The sequence below is a fragment of the Perissodus microlepis genome, chromosome 11 (assembly GCF_051167445.1).
Source record: "Perissodus microlepis isolate ML-2025 ecotype Zambia chromosome 11, ASM5116744v1, whole genome shotgun sequence".
NCBI classification, from domain to species: domain Eukaryota; kingdom Metazoa; phylum Chordata; class Actinopteri; order Cichliformes; family Cichlidae; genus Perissodus; species Perissodus microlepis.
This window is the reverse complement of record NC_140471.1, coordinates 26920229-26939420: the sequence shown is the minus strand read 5'-3', so window position 1 is coordinate 26939420 and position 19192 is coordinate 26920229. Positions and strand designations below refer to the sequence as shown.

At 38.8% G+C, this 19192-nt stretch overlaps 1 protein-coding gene across 3 annotated transcripts; it reads left to right on the top strand.

Moving 5' to 3' along the window:
* Nucleotides 1–2426: 2426 nt before the first annotated feature.
* On the top strand, nucleotides 2427–17859 carry thrap3a (thyroid hormone receptor associated protein 3a). 3 transcript variants are annotated; one of them, XM_084943734.1, is made up of 11 exons: nucleotides 2427–2821; nucleotides 7446–7590; nucleotides 10002–10919; nucleotides 11411–12082; nucleotides 12180–12352; nucleotides 12544–12655; nucleotides 12939–13023; nucleotides 14211–14392; nucleotides 14501–14690; nucleotides 14821–14964; nucleotides 16434–17859. In XM_084943734.1, exons 2-11 carry the CDS (start codon nucleotides 7469–7471, stop codon nucleotides 16671–16673), a joined length of 2838 nt encoding a protein of 945 aa, XP_084799860.1. In that variant the 5' UTR covers nucleotides 2427–2821; nucleotides 7446–7468; the 3' UTR covers nucleotides 16674–17859. The 3 variants fall into 3 exon arrangements, with proteins under 3 accessions (XP_084799860.1, XP_084799861.1, XP_084799862.1); XM_084943735.1 differs by lacking the exon at nucleotides 2427–2821 and adding an exon at nucleotides 7015–7359; XM_084943736.1 differs by lacking the exons at nucleotides 2427–2821; nucleotides 7446–7590 and adding an exon at nucleotides 7605–8993.
* Nucleotides 17860–19192: the final 1333 nt, after the last annotated feature.

Below are 19192 nucleotides of genomic sequence, written 5' to 3'. Positions count from 1 at the left end.
GAAAAGACAAAGGGCAAAGAAAAGATTTCTTAATAGAAAGCACATTCTGCATACTTAGATACACTCTAAGAGCAGCAGATCTAGGGATTTGTATTGCACTATTAAATAAGCATCAAGCTTCTGTATATAGTAGTGTTTCTTAGTGAGCCTTTTAACCATATTATCACCTTGTAAATGTTTGTCTGGTCTTCATAAGATGTAGGGTGACTCTTTGGAGATCAAAGGTTCAAATCCAATAGTTGTCTTCACTTTATTGTCCAGAAATCCCTAAATGTAGTGCTTTTCATACAGGCAGTGGCCTATTTGTATATGGAAAGTAGCAAATAGCGATTTTTTTTTTTTATCATGTTTGGTTTATATTAGGTCATCAAACATATGAAACCCACTACTTGATTTATATTTTTAGCCACAGTAGAATTGAGAAAGGTCCTGTCTGTAGTAGACACTTCTGTAAGCTACTGTGCTGTGCATATAATAAAGTACAATAATTGGTTATAGAGCTCATAAAATGACCCAATAAAGTTACACAGTAGTTGGATGAATTCTGTCGCTTTGCACTGTTTTAAATGTAAAACATATGCAAAATATGTAAATCAAGGATTCTGGGAACAGAAGAAAAGACATCCCACTAACGTGTAGCCTCTAAAAACTGCCTTACTGGCTGGCCTATTTTATTTTATTTGACTTTTTGGATGCTTCTCAGCTCAGAATTGATGGGTTGTGTGAATAATTAGTCTGTAATAAAAAATTAATAAATGCACCCAAGATACTCCCTTAAAACAGCTGACAGTTAGTACTATACAGTATATTACATTATGTGCTAAGGATTCAAGAAATAACATCAAAAGCAAAATGTTATAGATAAAGAGGTTAATGTAAGATTTTAAAAGTGTTAATATTAGTGTATATTTTATAATGCTAATGGGAAAAATGGAACATAAATGCTTGTGGATGTCGGAAATCATCAGTGTTTAACAAGGAAAACCTGAGAGATCCAGTCCTACATATCATATCAGTCATACCATTAATTTTATATTTAAACCATAGATTGTCTTTATTTTAAATTAATATCAATAAAGTCAGAAACACTTCTTCTATTTAATATTGCACAGATGACCTGAATCTCATTAACATTCAGGGAGCTGAATGGATCCTCTGTTCCCAGTGACTTAGTCATACATACAACTGCAATCCATTAGACTTTGTTTCCAATGCCAGTCCTCCTTTTTTTCCTCCGTTGTTATGAAACTCACTATGTTGGGCTGACTCAAAAAAGCATTTCTTACAGCCGGGCTGATTTCACAATAATCGATTACAAGCCAGGTTATTTAGTAATACTGAATTTGTCCCCTGAAATTAATACGTCACACTTTTATTTTTATTGTTGGCTCACCCTTAGTTTCTTCAGTGGTTGCTTTATGCCAACTACAAATGCATTTGCAGGAATTACTGGTTCAATTTACTGAACAAGTACATCAAATATGGAGTGATATGGACCTTATGTGTGTTTCACATACAAAATTTTAATCTTCAGTCGCTCAATTGCTTTTGAATGATCTGGAAAGGACAGGAGGCTTTATTTTTAAACATAAGTGGACACTTAATTGAGCATCATATCAGCTGATGGTAGCAAACGTGTATAGCAAAGTGCATCAATAGATTCTAAGAGTGCAACACAGGTGCACATGTTTGCGGTTTAGTGCTAAGTAGCATAAAAAATAGAATTCAAAGTTTTTCTTACAAAAGCTCGAGCACAGACTCTTGGGTGTGTAGTTAGTGCGATTAACCGCACTATTTATTTGCCCTGGAATTGCATTCAAAATGCTCTGAAGAGCACCACAACCACAATCAAGGGCTAAATTTTGACCAAAATTATCTACAGGTGCCTGCTTCCGCATCCACTTGTCAGTCAAACTGGCCATGCACCTAACATTCAGTGCTTAAACTATGCGCCAACCACGAGAGCTGAAAGATAAGGCCAAAGCCTGCTGTTCCTACAGTGACCACTTGAGGCGCTCTACAAAAGACAGCTAAAGTTGGATTAAGTATCCAATTGATCGACTTTATGATCCACCACATCCATCTTTTAAATCATCAGTTATTGCTGCGAAAAGGGCAAATTTTTTTAAGGATTTTTTAAAAACCAGACTGATATTAGCGGAGAATTATACGGTACCGGAATGATAAAGATACAGGCAGCACACATCACTTCATAGTATTACCTGTTCAGGCTCGCTTGAAAATACAAGCAGTAGAGCAAAAACAGATTTCAGTACTCATGCTGTTAACTAGCTGGTTAGCGCTCAAAACGAGTGATAAGTCCCTAAATGAAGCCCCCCCGGTCAAATATAATACCTGCACAGTGGAGTTATAATAAACTGCACAAAACACCACTGTGTAAGACAGAAGCTGCAGCAGGGACAACTCCGTGTAGGAACACAAGCTTAGCGCAGTGAATTGTAGTCGTGGATTAGGCTTTAGTGACAAAAATGATTGTATTAAAAGGACAGCAGACATATTAGCCTAATCCTAACTACAGAACTCCAATCTCGTTCACTGCAAGGTAGCGAAGGTGTTTTGACAAATCGTGGCGAGAAGGCGGAAGGAAATATGAACCTCTGAGCAGCACGGAGCTGTCACACACCCTCCCTCTAAACACCGCACACACACACACACACACACACTCATACACACATACACACCGTCGGGTACAACAGAAGAGACGAGTTCGCCAAGGAGTAAAAGTCTGCACTCATTTCTACTATATTTTACCAGGGTTCCTGAATGTGACGCGACAACACTGAAATATAACGCCGACCCGGTAAGTCTTTCCTATTTTTTAGCAACAGTTTTGTGAAGAGCGAATAGAGGTAATAGAAATATTATAATTTTCAGAGGCAGTGAAGTGTAATACGAGACGTAGAGTACAGTAAGTGAAGGGGAAGTTGAGCAGCACATGAATAATCTGTCGCAAAAAAAAAAAAAAAAATACTATGCATTTCTTTGCCGCGAAGTGAAGTTCCTTCTCGGCGAATAAACCGCCATTTCAAACTAGGCTGTAAATATTAATTAAGCAAATAAAACATCAGAGGTCTATTCCTTATCACGATGTATTGTCTTTCTCTTGGTTTAAATGACCAATTTTTCTGCGCATATGAATGTTTTCTAGGCCACAGAAATGCATTGACTGTCTCGTTGAGGATATGCCTCTCACCCCTGTCACTAAATGATCTGAAGATGCATATAGTGGTTGTCACTGTTAGAGCCCTGAAGCCTTTTTTAGTTTCCCAACGTGCGTCCTCAGACCACCATAGATTTAATGGGGACTTAAAGTAAAGTGAGCCATTTAATTTCACCAGATGACTGACTGTTGTCTTTGGTGGTTAGCCCAATGAAAGAATGACTTTTGTGATTACACGTTTCTCTAAGCTGTCCCTCCACCTACAGTAAACAGCTCCAAACTGGAATCAAGCCTGCCAAGTCATATATAGCAGAAAGAACTGCGTCTCTAGTTGTCTGTTTGGGGTTTGAGATCCAGCTTGAATCTATTTCTATGGACCACAGAGGCAAAAAAAAAAGGTTTGAAAATACTACCAAGCCTGTATCCTGCTGTACTGTGGCATCCTCTATGAGGTTGAGCCTTCTTAGCAAACAAAGCACACAGACACACACACAGACACTGACAACACAAAGGTGTGCCGTGTCCAAATATGCTGTCCGGGAATAACATGACATAACAAGTAATTTAGTTTCCATTTCGATATTGTGTGAACTCTATCTCTGTGATTGCCATCACTGTGGTGGCTTCTTTTATGTTGTTTTTAATGAGCATAGAAACTACTACTTTTTACAGATTGCTGTAATAACCTTTGCTCAAATAAATTAGAAATGAAAAGATTCTACCACTTAATTAACAACAAAAACAAACGTAGTGCCGCTGGGTTTGTATGGAGATTCCAGCCCACAAGAACATAAACAACAGCTGAGTGTATTTTGGAAATATAAGGTAAATGTATAACTCATGATTTTCCAGGCTGGTCTCAACTTACCAAAATAGAGAGGACCTTTTGCTGATGAGTTCCCCCTTGTATGCGAGAGAGGTCCATTACTGTGGTGATGACAGACAACTGCAAGCATGTGATTGTACGGATGCCACTGTGACACTCTGCCGTCTGCCATTTTTTACAGGCAGGAGTATATGTGCCAAAAACGCTATTCAGTGGCATTTGTTAGTCTCTAAACTACCGATTGTTGTCATGACAGTATAACTGCATGAAAAAAATACTTTAAAACAAAATTTCCCCCTCGTGTGACGTCTGGTTAGTGCTTTGCCGAAAGCTAGCTGAAGCTGCTTGTGGTAAAGCTCAGTGCCAAGCTGAACAGTGTCCTGATCTGTCGTTGTTGATCATTACTAGAGAATAATGCTGCAGGAAATCTCATTTGTCTTTCGAGCAGCAACAGTAGCTCCTTAATGACAAACAAATGTCAGACGACTGTTAGAGAAACAGTCTTTCTCTTTTTTAAAGATATTAACCTCCTAAGAAAGCTCAACTATTAATCCTAATCTTAAATGCTTAAGTGCTGCCAGTGACTTTGTTATCCATCAACTGCTCTGTGAAGCGCCTTGAGGGAATACTAAGGGGGACTGCCACACGTCAATAACCAAACACTATACCAGTGACAGTTGCTGTGGCTTTTTTGGAAATAGAGAGAAGAGTGTCTTGGGGGCACATATAGATAGCAAATGTGATTCCAGATGCCACTGTGGCATGGTAGTCTTAATGATAGGGCAGATGATTGAGCGTTTCTTCTCATATGCTTTGAGCTATGTATCATGTTGCTGTACCATTGTTTATCAGAGCTACTTTTGCTGTTATATGAAATAAACAGCTGATGAGGATTACACAGCTGTCATTCACTGCTCCAAGGGGAGCCTTAATAGCATGTGTGTTTGTGTGTGTGTGTGTGTGTGTGTGTGTGTGTGTGTATCCACATGAATACCAGACAGTGTTAAACAGACATTTTAATGTTGTTCATTTTTCGAGCACGTCTATTTAGCACATCGTTCTACACGCGCTTCACCATCATTGCTTCTCTGACTGCAGACCTGCTTTTCTAGTTTTGCATGCTGTTCCTGTTGTGTTTGTCACAGAAACCTTGCTATGAAAACCCCCCTCAAAACTCTGGATTGAAACCAGTAAGACTCAAGTTAGACCTTAACCTTGAATTTGCTTATGAGCAAACAAATAATGAAAATAATCTAAGTTGTTGACACAAATGTAGCGGGTATGTCAAATACATAATGATAGATTCATTATTAGGATATGGATGAAGAAGCAGACATAAACATACTGGTAATAACATTTATGTGGATTTGCATGCATGTGTGTCAGTAAGAGAAATGGTGTTCAGAAATCTAGTAGTTAGTGATTAAAGGCCTACTGCCTCCTGCCTTTCCAAGAGGGTGCAATCTCAGTGATTAGACTGTCGACCACACATTGTGGAGCACAGACAGCTGCAGCTGGTTATCAATTGAACTTTCAGGGTGACGCTATCAAAACAGATCTCGTTGTCTTATTCTACCGGCTACAGGGAAAAACAATGTTATGGTCACACATCTAATTTTATGCATACGTGATGCTGAAATGAGGTTGTGGTGTGATAATAACGCAGTCTTAATGCAATGAGTAACCACAGCTTTGTAGAGATCTTTTGTGCATAGTTTCTGCTGAAACTCATTCAAAAGCTAATATGAAAAAGTAATTGATTTTACTGTTTAGCCACCAGATGCTGCAAAGAACCACATCTGTCTGCCTTTGCTGAAATGTGTACATTAGGCTAAACTCAGCATTAACTCTTTATTTAGGTTGGACGTTCAGGAAATTATTCTCTGAAAGCCAAAAAACAAGCTGCCAGAAATGAGGGAAGTGGGAAGTTCATAGAGCACGTGAAAGAGTTGGGTGGGGGTGGGAGGGATTGGATCTATTTCGATACTCTCCAAAATAGTAGCGGGGATGCACGCTGGGACTACCATGTGATAGCGTTCGGTGCTTTTGTAATCCATGCCATGTGTAGCTTGCAATTTCCTCCTTCCTAAATCTCTGAAGATGATTCTCATAATGAAAGATCAATTATTTGATCCCTAGCTTTTACTGTACTCTGAGGATCATATGGCACAGATATTGCCCTGTGGGCCTTGGAAGGGAATACACTAGACTCTTACTAAACTCCTCCTCTCACTATGAAAGTGCAATTCGGGAAGTTTGCAAGCATAGCCCTGATTTCAGAAGAGTCATCCTTCGAAGTTTAATGTACATTGAGGTCGGTGTGTGCAGACCATGTAGTGAGAACATCCAGTGAGAACATCTCTGTGGTGTCGGATTCACAGCAGAGCATTAACCACAAGCAAATTTCTATGTAGCTGCAGAGGAAATCAACTGGTTTTAGCTGGGCATGGTGTAGGTTAAATATTTAACAAAGGATCGGGAAAGGGGCAAGTGTAACAGTAATGAGAGCTCTTAATAAGTTATGAAAAGGGGAAAAGCAAAAAAAACACTAAATGAGGCTTGTGTTACCATGCATTTTATGTGAATAGATTTACACTTGATTACATACGATGCTGTGGTGTAAAAATGCAAGTAGCAGCTTTTGCATTTAACATGGTTAGCATGGCTTTTATGACTTCCTCAGAATAATCCCTTGTCTCTATATTTTATATATATATAGAGAGAGATATGTTGTATGTAGGTATATTTAGAGGTATGTTAGTGTCAAACACCCAAAGGAATACAAATAGTACTGAATTTCGTGGTTTGTCTTCTCGATTATTTTGCCTTATTAAAAAACTTCCAACTTTTTCTTCTGCACAGTCAACTGAGACACAACATTTCTGTCACCAGTTTTAAGTTATTTTATGTTGCTCTGCAGGTCTTCTGTGATAAGGAAATTGAAAAACAATCTATCATACTAATAACTGTATATTATATTATTATTTATCATAATAATATTATATTATTATTATATTATTATTTCTGAATAATTGTTTGATAATATTTTTGGTAGGCTGAAAAAATAACTAGTCAGGTGACTGATAGAAGACAGCCCTCTATGCAAATGATGAGGGAGATAAATAAAACTCCTTCTGTTTAAACCTTACACTATTACAGATTGGCCTCTTCCTTTTTCACAGCTGTTGTTTTTCTTCATGCAGCTTTTTCTTTAAGACTGTTTTTGAAGCTCATTTTGGAAGGTTTATCTCTGTTGGACATTTTCATTTAAGGGATTTTTGACTCCCGGCTTTCCTGAAATTTGTTTATCTTTTCTTTTATTGTTCATCCAATTGTTCCTGCAAATGAACAGGTGATGTCATAATTCTTTTTTAAACAGGTGTACCGCATACATATTCAGCAATCCTAACTTGACTGTAAAACATTTTTGTGTCACAGCTAGAGGTAGGCTGAGTGCAGTGATGTCCAGATCCACAAAATCAGCTTCGAGATCTCGGAGCCGCTCGAGGTCCAGGTCAAGATCCCGTTCCACCTCCCGCTCCAGGAGTCGCTCCAGGTCTCGGTCCAGGAAGCACCGTTATAGGTACGAGCGATCTTGTTAGCAGATAAGCTGCATTTGCCTTGATTGCTAAAGTTCCACCCTAGTTGCCAGATCTGTGTTGTTAAAGTAAAATTTAAAAACTCATTCTTGAGATCCATTTTCATCTGTTATGTGTAGCAAATCTTATTGTGGCTGACTGGAAACACACTGTGTATTTTTGTGTATCTTTGATTGCCATCTGTAGGATTTAAAGAGTTTGGTTTTCACATGAATAGACAGAGCTGGTGGAGCATATTAGAGCCTTTGAGTCCTACCCAAACTCTTGAGTCAGGCTCTGTATCCACAGGAAATTAATATTTGAGAGTTCAGCTCCCGGTTAGTGAATTTAGTTAAGGTAGTCTAATATAATATTGCACAGTGGCATATGGGAATGTTTTGTACCACATTTCACAGCATTTTGAAAGGCATTTTGTTGATGTGCTTTTATGTCGTGAAGCTTTGACTGAAGGGTTTTCTGCTGACTTTGATGTGCTTTCGTAAGAAACAGTAAGGCTTCAGTCTGATGCCTTTGCTGCTACTGGTAGAGTGACGCCCAAATGGCAATAAAATGACAGGCTAGCTCATTTCCTGGCAGTGTTACAGCTTGTATAAAAATTAGCATAAATAAGAGTCATGGAAGGAATTTAATGGTCTACTCTTCCTGAAGCTACCTTGCACGTGTGCAAATGGCTTTGTGGGAAGGCAAAACAGGACTGGAAAAGTGTGAATGCACACCTTTGTACAAGTTTGAAAACAACAAAAATGTAAATACAAAAACAGAAAAAAGCATATCCCCGCCCACCCTCTGCGCACACGCACGCATGCAGGCACGCAGGCACGCAGGCACGCACAAATAAATAGTTAATTTCCTGCATGTTTTACATGGGCAGCATGTTAGAACAAGAAACAGTTGTCAGGTTAAAGAGCATTTAAAGGTGCAGGTTTGACAGTCTGCTGGGTGGAAACATGTTGTAAAATGTTGCCAGTGCGAAGCTTAAACTCTTTCTTTCCAACATTACCTGATCTTGCTATAACACACTTAGTAATTAGAGCCACAGTTTACAGAGGTATATGGTCTGAGCTCTCGCTTGGACAATTTTTTACTCACTGACAAGTCATAGCAGGAAGCTGAAAGAAAATAATATCCACAACAATTTGGTGGAACAGATTTGCTATGTGTGACACAATATTCTGTCATTAATCCTCTCCAAACGTGCTGAAAAGCCCTTTTAACTGGCAGGCATAGAGTCAAAGAATTCAGGCAGTAGTAGATTTCCCACCCTTATACGGTCCATGTGACTCCCTGTTCCACCAGAGCTGGGCAGAGGAGATGCAGTATTTGTAGCTCGCACTGTGCAGTGCTGCTCATTGCGCTGCCTCTGTATTCCAATGAGAAAGCACACTAGGTGAGTTACATGCTTTTAAATTTAAGTTCATTTATCTAGTTTAATATTATGTTTGCATGTACTTTGGCACAGCTTTAATTCATTAATCTAGAATTTTGCTCTGCAGCATTTTTTAGATTTTAAATTATTTGTAAATCACTTCATACTCTTAACATTTTAGGAGGGTGGTGGTGAGAAATGTATCCTTTATAAAAGCTGCTGAAGATGCAGTTAAATACAAGTAGCAGTAGATACTTTGCAATACTACTTTGAAGTCTGAAACAGTTATACTCTCAAATATGACAGTGGACAGCTGTGGACACAGTGTTGAAATGTACTTTTAAAAGCATGTTGTTCTGATTAAATTGCTGATTTGAGAAAACTGAAGAACAGACTGTTATAATCTGAAGCCCTGGTAAAAAGTCAAGGTTAGCGCGCTGTGGAAGGCTTTTTATTGGAAGTGCAGCAGCGCCACCCTGTGGTCTAATCTGACCTTGCAGTGTGCTCCGCAACATGTTGTGTTCTCCATGTGTTATCATAATAACATATATTCAAGTGTTATACATCGTCACAGAATTTAAGGATTATTTTCAAAACATTTGTTTAAAAATATTAAGGATTGTTATTATTTTCAAAATGATCCTGAATAATAGGAGCTGTGTGTTTTTCTTCTGTAAACTTCCCTAGAATATGAATAGTTATGAATAGATATGTCATTTCAATTTTTCAGACCAGCAATAAACGTTTTTTTAAACAGTCGTAAGAAATCATCCAAGTACTCCTAGTTTTGTATGTCACTGAGCCAAAGCAAATATGCTCCGCCCTTTTTCCCTTTTATATTAACCAAGCATCTTTCTGTCTCAGCTCTAAACTGTTAATTGTAGGTGGTTTATAGTTTCTGGTAGTGTTGTTTCACATAAGATCTACTGTTTCTATTTTGGAGGCAATACATTATTGAGAAAATGTATCTATATCAAACTCTGTAGAAATAAACGTAATGTTTTCGTTGTCTTCTTTATTCATTCACAGCTCTAGATCTCGGTCTCGGTCAAGGTCAAGATCAAGATCAAGATCTTATTCTCCATCCTATAACCGGGAGAAGAAATATCCGCGAGGTTACCAGAACAACCGGGACTTCCGGGGCTATCACCGCGGCTTCCGTAGGCCTTATAACTTCAGGGGTCGAGGACGGGGCTACTTCCCACGTGGACGCTACCAACGAGGTGGACGTGGCTACAATAACAACAACTATCATCAGAACTGGAAGAATTTCAGGCAGCATCCTCAAAAACAGCAACAAAATCATCAGAAACAACAACAGCAACAGCATTGGCAACAGAAACAGTATCAAAACCATTCACAAGGACGCTCTCAGAAACACTGTGGGACCTCCCCTCATGGTCAATCTCACCAGTCCGACAAATCCTGTTCTCCTTTATCCAGACACTCGCAGCATTCTTCTGCCTCATCACACTCCTCCTCTCCTAAATGCAGGCCGGCCTCGCTGCTCGCTAACCAAACCTCAAAAGATGTGAAAGATGAGCAGCTGGCTTCCAAGGACGTTCAAAAGGGAGGAGAGGGAGAGGATGAGTCAGGGGAGCGTGTTGAGTTATTGGCAGGAGATGATATAGAAGGTGCTGGCGGTGGGAAAACTGAGGGGAACTGGAAAGGCCTGACAAACTACAGCAGCAGTCCAAAGAAAAACAGTCCGCTGGCAGGCTCTGCTGCTTCTGTTGGTCAGAGCAGCCAAACGGCTAACCAGTCTAGCCCCACTAAAAACACAGGCATCACACCCAATGGCACCCCCACCTGGCAGATGGTGTGTGGTTCATCCTCGGCTAAAAAACCTTCAAATGAAGGTCTAAATCAAATCCTTTCCAGCTTTGACATCTCCAAAGAAGACTACCTGGATAGAGATAAAACAGCAATCTCCATTGCATTCAGGAAGTAAGACCAATTTTATGTTTACACTCATGGCAATTTTTAGTAACTTGAAACACAAATTGTTGTTTGGTTCTTCTGTTTGGAGCCTCACATAATGCAGATTGTGGATTTTTGGGTTTGATTCCATATTAATGGATAGATTAGGTTTTCCAGCAATATAGTTACAAATTAGTTGTACCAGAAGCCATTACAAATATACTTTTGGTAGTCCAATAATGGACAGCAGGTTCATTTGAGCTTTACTTTGGGTAAACTACACAACCATTTCATATTTGCATTTTAGAAACTTTGCAATCTTCAGCTACTGTATCCATTTACAGGAATTCTAAAGGTTTTCGAAGTGAAAACAACATCCTTCTTTTTCTTTATTTTCATTACTAAAGTGCTTCCCTGATAAAAATGCTTATATTTCACTGTTATTTTCATTTTTGCAGCTGTCTCACAATCAGGTTTTCGAGTTAGACAGAGCTTTTTATCTCTTTTTCCTTCTTTAGGTTTTGGGAGGAAGCTAAAGCTAAAGCTAAATCTGCTTCAGAAAATGCCAGGAACGCAGAAGCAAACTGTATGGAAATGGAACAAGAGAAAGTAAATGGCAAAGCTTCTGTAGTTGTCTCTGATTCTGTATCAAGAAAATACAAAGAGGATAATGATGCTGGAGTGTCTCTGAACAGCTTTTTCAAAGCCTCACCATTTCTGTCTGCTGATGGGGAAGAAGAGGATGAGATGATCATTAAGCCTCAATTTAAATCACTTCCAAAAAATTGGAATAATGGAGAAGTGTCCTGTAAGCCAAAGACCAAGGTCGCTCCATCAGCCCGAGAACAGTTTGAAGAGTGCTTTGCGAAATGGCAGAAGTTTGCTAATAGTGACAAAGATGCCACGGCAGAGGAGCTTTATCTCAGTGGAAAGCAGGATAAAACAGCAGCCACTGTCGCTGCCAAAAGGGAGTTAATGGGAAAATTCAAAGAACTGTCCCCAGACTTGATTTGTAAAGCCAGGAAGACGGCAGAATCTCCATCTATCCCATCTCCTGCACCACCATTGCGGAGGAACTCTGACAGAGACACGTTTGAGGTCAGAGTAGAGGACCCGCCTGTCATGTCCTCAAGAAAACAGGAAGCAAAATTTAATGTTAGAATGGATTTCCTCGGAGATAGCCTGATAAGGTGAGCCTCGTTCAATAGGTTCAATAATTCTTTTTTTAATGTTATGTCATTATTCATTCAAAAGAAATTCAAGAGACTAAAGAACTTATCATTTCAGTTCGTCAGATATTTTAGCTGAAGAGCGACAGTTGTCTCAGGACCTTGTGCAGTCCTCTAAAAAGGATCAGGAATTTCGCTCCATCTTCCAGCATGTAAAGGCTGCACAGTTACAAAGAAGTCCCTCTGAGCTGTTTGCTCAGCACATTGTCACCATTGTTCACCACATCAAAGGTGAGTCTTCTGTGTCTAAACCATATGGAGCGATTGCAAATCATTACCCTCGATACCCTCTATGATGCAAAATTCATAGAACAATCAAATATTTTGTCTTGACTGATTTTCAGCATTATTATTCACAATGGCCTCTTGAATAAAATGTGACGTAATCATAGCTTTTGCTTCTTACTTTGTTACCAAATCAGCTCAGCACTTTCCATCTTCTGGCATGACTCTAAATGAGCGATTCACCTTGTACCAAAGACAAGCTGCAGAGAAGGAAATGATGAAGCCAAGAAAAAGTCCAGAGATACACAGGTAGAGTCGCCTATTGAGTGACCCCTCTCACCTTCAGTGTGCTGTGGCTTCACCTCCTCTTTTAACAGCTTTCAGGTATTTTTTTCTCACCTTTCCTCCCTGATAATCTACAGACTATCTTGGCTTATTTGTTCTCATGCTTGGTGGAGGTCAGTTTTACTTTCCCAGCAGTTTTCTTTTTTTCTGTTTTGTGTTGTCTTTCCAGTTCAGTGTTGTTGACCGTTTGTTTGTTATGGCACGTGTCTTGCATTTCTTTTATCCCATCTTGATTTCTTTCTTGCAGGCGAATCGATGTTTCACCAAGTGCTTTTAAGAAACACCCTCAACTTTTTGAGGCGATGAAAAGCTCAGAGGATGGCACTTACAAGGTGACTGAACATTTTGACGTATGAAGTATATTGGAATAAGACAACTTCAAACAAGTGAGAAAGCCACATGCCTTTAGACTGCACTCTCTGAAAGCCCATGGCTTTCCTTGAAGGGAGATGCTCAAGTCTAAGAAAAGCAAATGCAAAATAAGGCACTTTGACTTTGCTGTTTGTTATATCGCCTCACATGGTGAATGGGTTGTATTGTGGGCACAAGCCTGACCAAGGCTAATGAATCAAATAAGGTCAAAAATGGAAGCCTCAGTGCCAAAGCTGTTCAAGGGACTCTAAGCAATCGTCTTCGTAAGTATTCTTTTAAAAAAATAAGGAACGGAAATAACCAACAGCAAGCACTTCATGTGCCTGTGCTTACGTTTACTTGCTTAACATTCTGAGTAAACCATCATAGTATTTCTTTATTGATGCGCATGGATACATCTGGTCAGCTCTCAAACATGCAGAGCAAATACTAAGTACTGAGTAAACTGAAATTAGCATGAACAATCACATGCCTTGTCTGTCACTGTTGTGAAAGAGCCATACTGGTGGTTTTGCATGTTTTATCCATGTTTACACTTCGGCATTTTTCCCACATGTTTTCCAAACCCGAAGCAAATATTTTTCTGATTTCTTCCTGCCATCCATTGATGTTGGTTCATGATACTATATGATAAGATATGACATGATTTCAACTTGTTATGGCCTGAAAGTTTAACAAACCTTTGTGTTTTGAAAAACACGAGTATGTGATGTTGCTGAAGTTCAGGAATTTAAATATGTGAATCTGTTGCTGGATATTTTATTGCTGTTGAATAGATTGGATGGATAAGGCTAGCTACATGTTAACTGTGCTGAACCACCTATCTAAAGAAATTATGAAGACTTTTGTGACCAGGAAGTCATGTAAAATTTGATCATCAAAACACAAGATTTGGAAAAGTAGATGTTTAGGAAACACTAAAAACATGCAAAACTACTGGCTTGGCCTATTAAATGCACTCAAAATTCACTCAAAAATAGCTTGGTTTTATTCATGCCAGCTGGTTGTCACCTGGGTTTTTTGCCCTTTTTCCCTGCACTTCACTATTTAGTTTACAAATCCGCTTAGCTCAGAGAAGACTGACAGCCCTCCACATGCTAATCCAAAGTCTATCCACGACATTGTGTTCTGTTTTGATTTTGCTCAGGATGGAGGGGAAAAAATCAAGGGTGACCCAATGGACCTTCGCTTGGATATTGAACGCCGTAAAAAATATTCGACCCATGAAAGATATTATAACGAGGATCAGGGAAGAGATGTGGGAGATTCCCCAGATTCTAGCAGAGAGAGATCTGTGGAAAACTTCCATAAATACCACAAGAAATCAAAGTATGCACAATTGTTTTGTACTTGTATCTACCATTCTGATGACATAATCATCTTGCACTATAAACAGCTGCATGTAAAGAATTTGCTTGCATGATAATCCTTGTGCAGGAAAAGCAAGAAGAAGAAGAAACGTTCTCGCTCCACTTCATCCTCATCTTCCTCATCCTCCAAATCTAACAAAGATGAAGGTTTACCCCAAGAGAAACCTGATTCAAAAAATGGAGACTTTAATAAAAACCGACTGGGCCAAAGGGAATCATCAGGTTCAGCTGAAAGTGGACATCCACATGGAGGATTTGTAAGACCAATAAAAAGCTTGATTTGTTGTAATATCTGCAATATAATGTAAATTTCCCATCATAGACAGTTTGCTATGTATCGCTACGTATTGCATATTTTGAGCATCTTTTCTTTTTCTCCAATTATAGCAAGTAAGAATACGTGGAAGGAACTGGAGCAAAGGGAACTATCAGGGTAACATTTCACACAGTAATCCTGTAAGCATGGTTGTACACCAAAAAAGTGAAGACTGGAACCCAGAATATACTCCCAAGAGCAAAAAATATTACTTGGTAAGGTTTTCTCATTCCTTATCTCTTTCCTTATTTTGTCAACCTTGGTTTCTGAAAATATTTAGATGCTGTGTTAAATGTAAACAATCGAAGCATATAATTATTTGCCAAACATTTAAACTGCACATCTAGTGAAAACTGAGGGTCTGAAAAAATGCTGAACAATACATACAGGTTTTGAAGCAATGTATGGTGCCACCCAGATGACATCTCTATAGTTGAAGGGTTGGCTTAATTTAGCAAAACAGCGCCGAACCCTATTCTGTTTATTAATAGCAGCATGGCTCCACAGTAAACAAGTCCCGGTGCTAAAGCGGCCTGCCTGCATTCCACATCTATTCGTCCGACATGTGGAGCATTATGAAGCCATGAATATGAATAGGAGGACTAAACTGTTGACCAGCTGGAATTATATATCAAGCAGCTGCCAAATACTTAGAAGGGTTGTTAAAAGAAGAGGTGATGCAAATGGTGGTAAACATGGCCCTGTCATGATTTTACTACATTGTTGGCATCAAATTCAAAATGTGAAAATCTGTCCATTCAGCCATCCATCAGCTTAACCACTTATACCTCAGTTACACTGGGTTATAGACCTGCCAGTAACTTCCTGGCAACCACTGGTCACTGTGGAAAAATGTGCATTCCCCAACAAGTTAACAAGTGGTTGCTGGTGTCATTGTGAAATCAGTTGCTAACGACCCAAACATGCAGGCCTAGAGCAGAGTCGTCAACCCCTTAACTCACCAGGGAAGAAAATGTATCTTCTCTGGCTAGTTTTGAGTGGTTGCATGCAGTCACTCAATGAAAGTAAAGGTGCTTTCAAAGAAGGCATGGTGCCCTACCAAACAGCTTTAGCATTGTTCTTATGTTATTGTATTGCATTTTGCACACCTCTGTTTCTTGTGAAACTTGCACACAAGAATTTCACTTGCATGTGCTGTACCAGTGTACCTGCACATGTGATGTGAGAATAAAAAGTGATTTGATTTGATTTGGCATTATGAAGTTGCCACGGTGACCTGTAATTTGCCCGCCAAACCACAAAGCGACTGCTAGCTGAGCAGTAGTGAAATTGTTAAAAGTGTAACAAAAATCCAGAAACATCTGACCCTTAAAAGGAAAGTTGTTCTTGTTCTTCAGGTTTGCATTGCTCTTTTTCACTACCACTCAGCAAGTAGTAACAAATGTTCAGTCTTCAATGCAACTATGAGAAATTGCTATAGTCTGCTAGTAACCATAAGGGTCACAGGGAGATTTCTGGTGTAGCACCCTCTTTGTGACTGATTTTGCCTAGCGACAGCTAGCAACCTGGTTTGTGAATAAACTGACTACTCTCTCCTTTGAATGGTATTTAGCTGATCATAGGGCTAACATAGGTTTTTCAAAAAACTGTTTCTCAGCTTCAGCATTTCATGTGTTGAATTTGAGCCTTGACATATGTCTCTCACATTCTCCCACATTTTTAGCATGATGACAGAGATGAAGAGTCAGAATGCAAGTGGACAGACAATCGAGGTCGAGGGAGGGGAAGTTTAACTCGCGGAAGAGCGAGGTTCCTTATCCGCAAAGCCACTGGGGGCCCCAATATCATCTATCCAAAATGGGGCCTCGATAAATTCCAGGTCAATGACGAGCAAGGTGGCATGCAGAGAGAAGAGACAGAACAGGACCATAAAAGGGCAGAAGTTGATGGAGAGAACATCTGAGCAGCAAAGGAATCTGCAGAAAATCTTATCTTTTGTGTTCTCACAAGATCTGACTGAGTGATTTTATCCAGTGGATCAATAAATGCAGATTAAATGTTTTAAGATATTCCTATGAAACATATTACTTTAATTTCACTTCTTCAGACTTGACACAACCATTTCCTACATCAAGACTAGTAAAAGCGCTGTTTAAGAGTGAAATGCAGTTTCTTGTCAAGTTTAAAGTTTTATGCTTTTGCTTTATTTTGGTAAATTAAAATCTCTTTCATGCAGCATTATATTAATATTTACACTTTTTTTGGTTAGAAAATAACTTGCAATTTTGAATTAACACAAAAAAGAACTGCACATTTTTGATCAAATCAGCTAGGCAACAAGATAAATTATTGTACTGCAAATATATTAAAATCTAATTTAATTTGCAAACAGTGACTATATGTTATGTTTTTATGAGCTATGTCTCGGCAATAAGTATGTTGTTGGTGATGACATAAAACACCACAGTCCAGCCAGTTTGGCAGAAATAACACTGATCTGACAATGGGACCAAACTGCACAGGGTCATAGATTGTGCCCTGCAGTCTGTCATTATAAAGCATACAACCATTTTACAGCACTAGCTAAAAGCCTTTTAACAAGCTTGTGAAACATTTTACTATCCGAATAGTAGCTTTAGCTTGTTTTTGGATACCACTTTAGTGTATAATATTGATAGTGATTTTCTTTCTCCAAAGACTTTAATTTTGGTATTTGTACTTGGCCACGCAGGATTCTGACTTCGATTGTAACAGAGAATTTGTTTTCACTGCTATAGATTGTATTGTCATTTTTATGTTTGCAAGCTTTTATTTAACCAAACAGGTTTTAGCAGTGATGCTAACTGTGTGCAACTGTTAACGCAATGAGAGAAGTAGTTAAAAATTTTAGTCTACAGTCTATCCAAGTTTGTAAAACAGAACAGGAATGTTTATTCTGTGCATATCAATGTTATTTGTTTCTAGGCTCATTTATGCAAGTGCAAGTATACCTTGCTGTGGGTGCACTGTTCTTACTTGTGTATGTTATAGGCCTACAGATTAAAATTTTAAGGTTGACTTCTTAGGGAATATTGCATATTTTAAATAGTTGTGGTCACTGTTTTTGTTTTCTTAGAGACTGTAAATTAAAGAAACACTGATTACTTTGACATTTGTCTGTATGTGTCTTTAATTAAAAAGCATCTTTACAGTCTTTTAGGTTATCTTTATTTACCACTGTCTATAATGATGGTGCTCCCAGGGTCCACACACCATGGGGCTCTTAAACATACTTAGGCAGGCTCATGAATCAATAAGAAATACCTTATGTCGGTGTGGCCTAAAAATATTATGTTTGTGTGCTATGAGCGAACCACACTTTGCACTTTACTTTCATAATATTGGTAAGAGCGTATCAGGGTGGAGCCGATTTGGTTACAACCCAAGGCCAAAATCACCTGCTTCAATCAAAGCAATCAAATCCCTGTAAGTCACTGGGAGTTGAATAAACAACACAGCCTAAAGCTACAGTGTGCCTGTGCACATCCCATTCAACCAAACACCTATCAACCAATTACTGTATCAGAGCAGGTTGAAGTCAAAAGTAACTGGATTCACCAAGTAAAAATTGTCAGTTTGTACTAATTGATTCATTTTTCACCACTACAGTGAAATAAAAAATATTAAGGCACTAAATATAAAGTAAGGATGTTTTAAATACTATGGATATTTGTCATTCAATGATTAGGTTAATACAACATTCTTTAAAAACAAAGCCTAACTCCATGCTGCCCAGTTTCTTCCTATTGCTCATGGTGTTTTTGTATTATTTGGTTGCATATTGGAGCTCTTTGTCACACTGCTAAATAGTGACTGATCAGATACCTCCCAGGCTTGGCTAGAGTGGGATATTCGTCCAAAACGTTCTCTAAACATTTGGATAGTGTGCAACTCATACTCCCTATTGTAACTGGTCTAAGTGAAATCTTAAAAGTTGGAAATAATGATAACTTGACTTGTTTGGCAACATTCAAAATGGAAACTGAGGAAGTAATGGAGCTCATCTTGTCTGTTGACTAAAGCCAGTGACCTATTAACTGAGTTACAGGAAAAGATAAGGGTCTTTGTTAATGCAACTAACTTACATTATATAAAAAGCAATCACAGTATATTTTGGCTGTAACCCTTGTTTGCTGTAAATCTCCTGCCACTTAACCTTATGGGGTAAAAATGTTATTATTGCTACAAAATTATTACTACAAACACATTTACGGTTGTGGTTTAGTTGAGTTGGTTCAACTTCTGGGAAAGCCTGAGATTACTGGGTGGGGCAGTACAAATGACAGTACAGCTGACTGGAAGTAAAATGCACTTGTGTGGCTCATAAAGTCTAACTTACATAGGCAAATGTTTTGCTTGCTGCACATTAATTATGCTGTCATTCTCATAAGTCTCACTTATCAGAGTTACTCTTTCACTAGAAACCTGTCTTACCAGTTCTTC

Bases quoted from the DNA above. Each gene is read 5' to 3' on its own strand.
- thrap3a (XM_084943734.1), top strand. From the start codon at position 7,469: ATGTCCAGATCCACAAAATCAGCTTCGAGATCTCGGAGCCGCTCGAGG. The intron at 12,083-12,179 runs GTGAGCCTCGTT...TTATCATTTCAG, and splicing joins CTCGGAGATAGCCTGATAAG to TTCGTCAGATATTTTAGCTG. The intron at 12,353-12,543 runs GTGAGTCTTCTG...TTACCAAATCAG, and splicing joins CATTGTTCACCACATCAAAG to CTCAGCACTTTCCATCTTCT.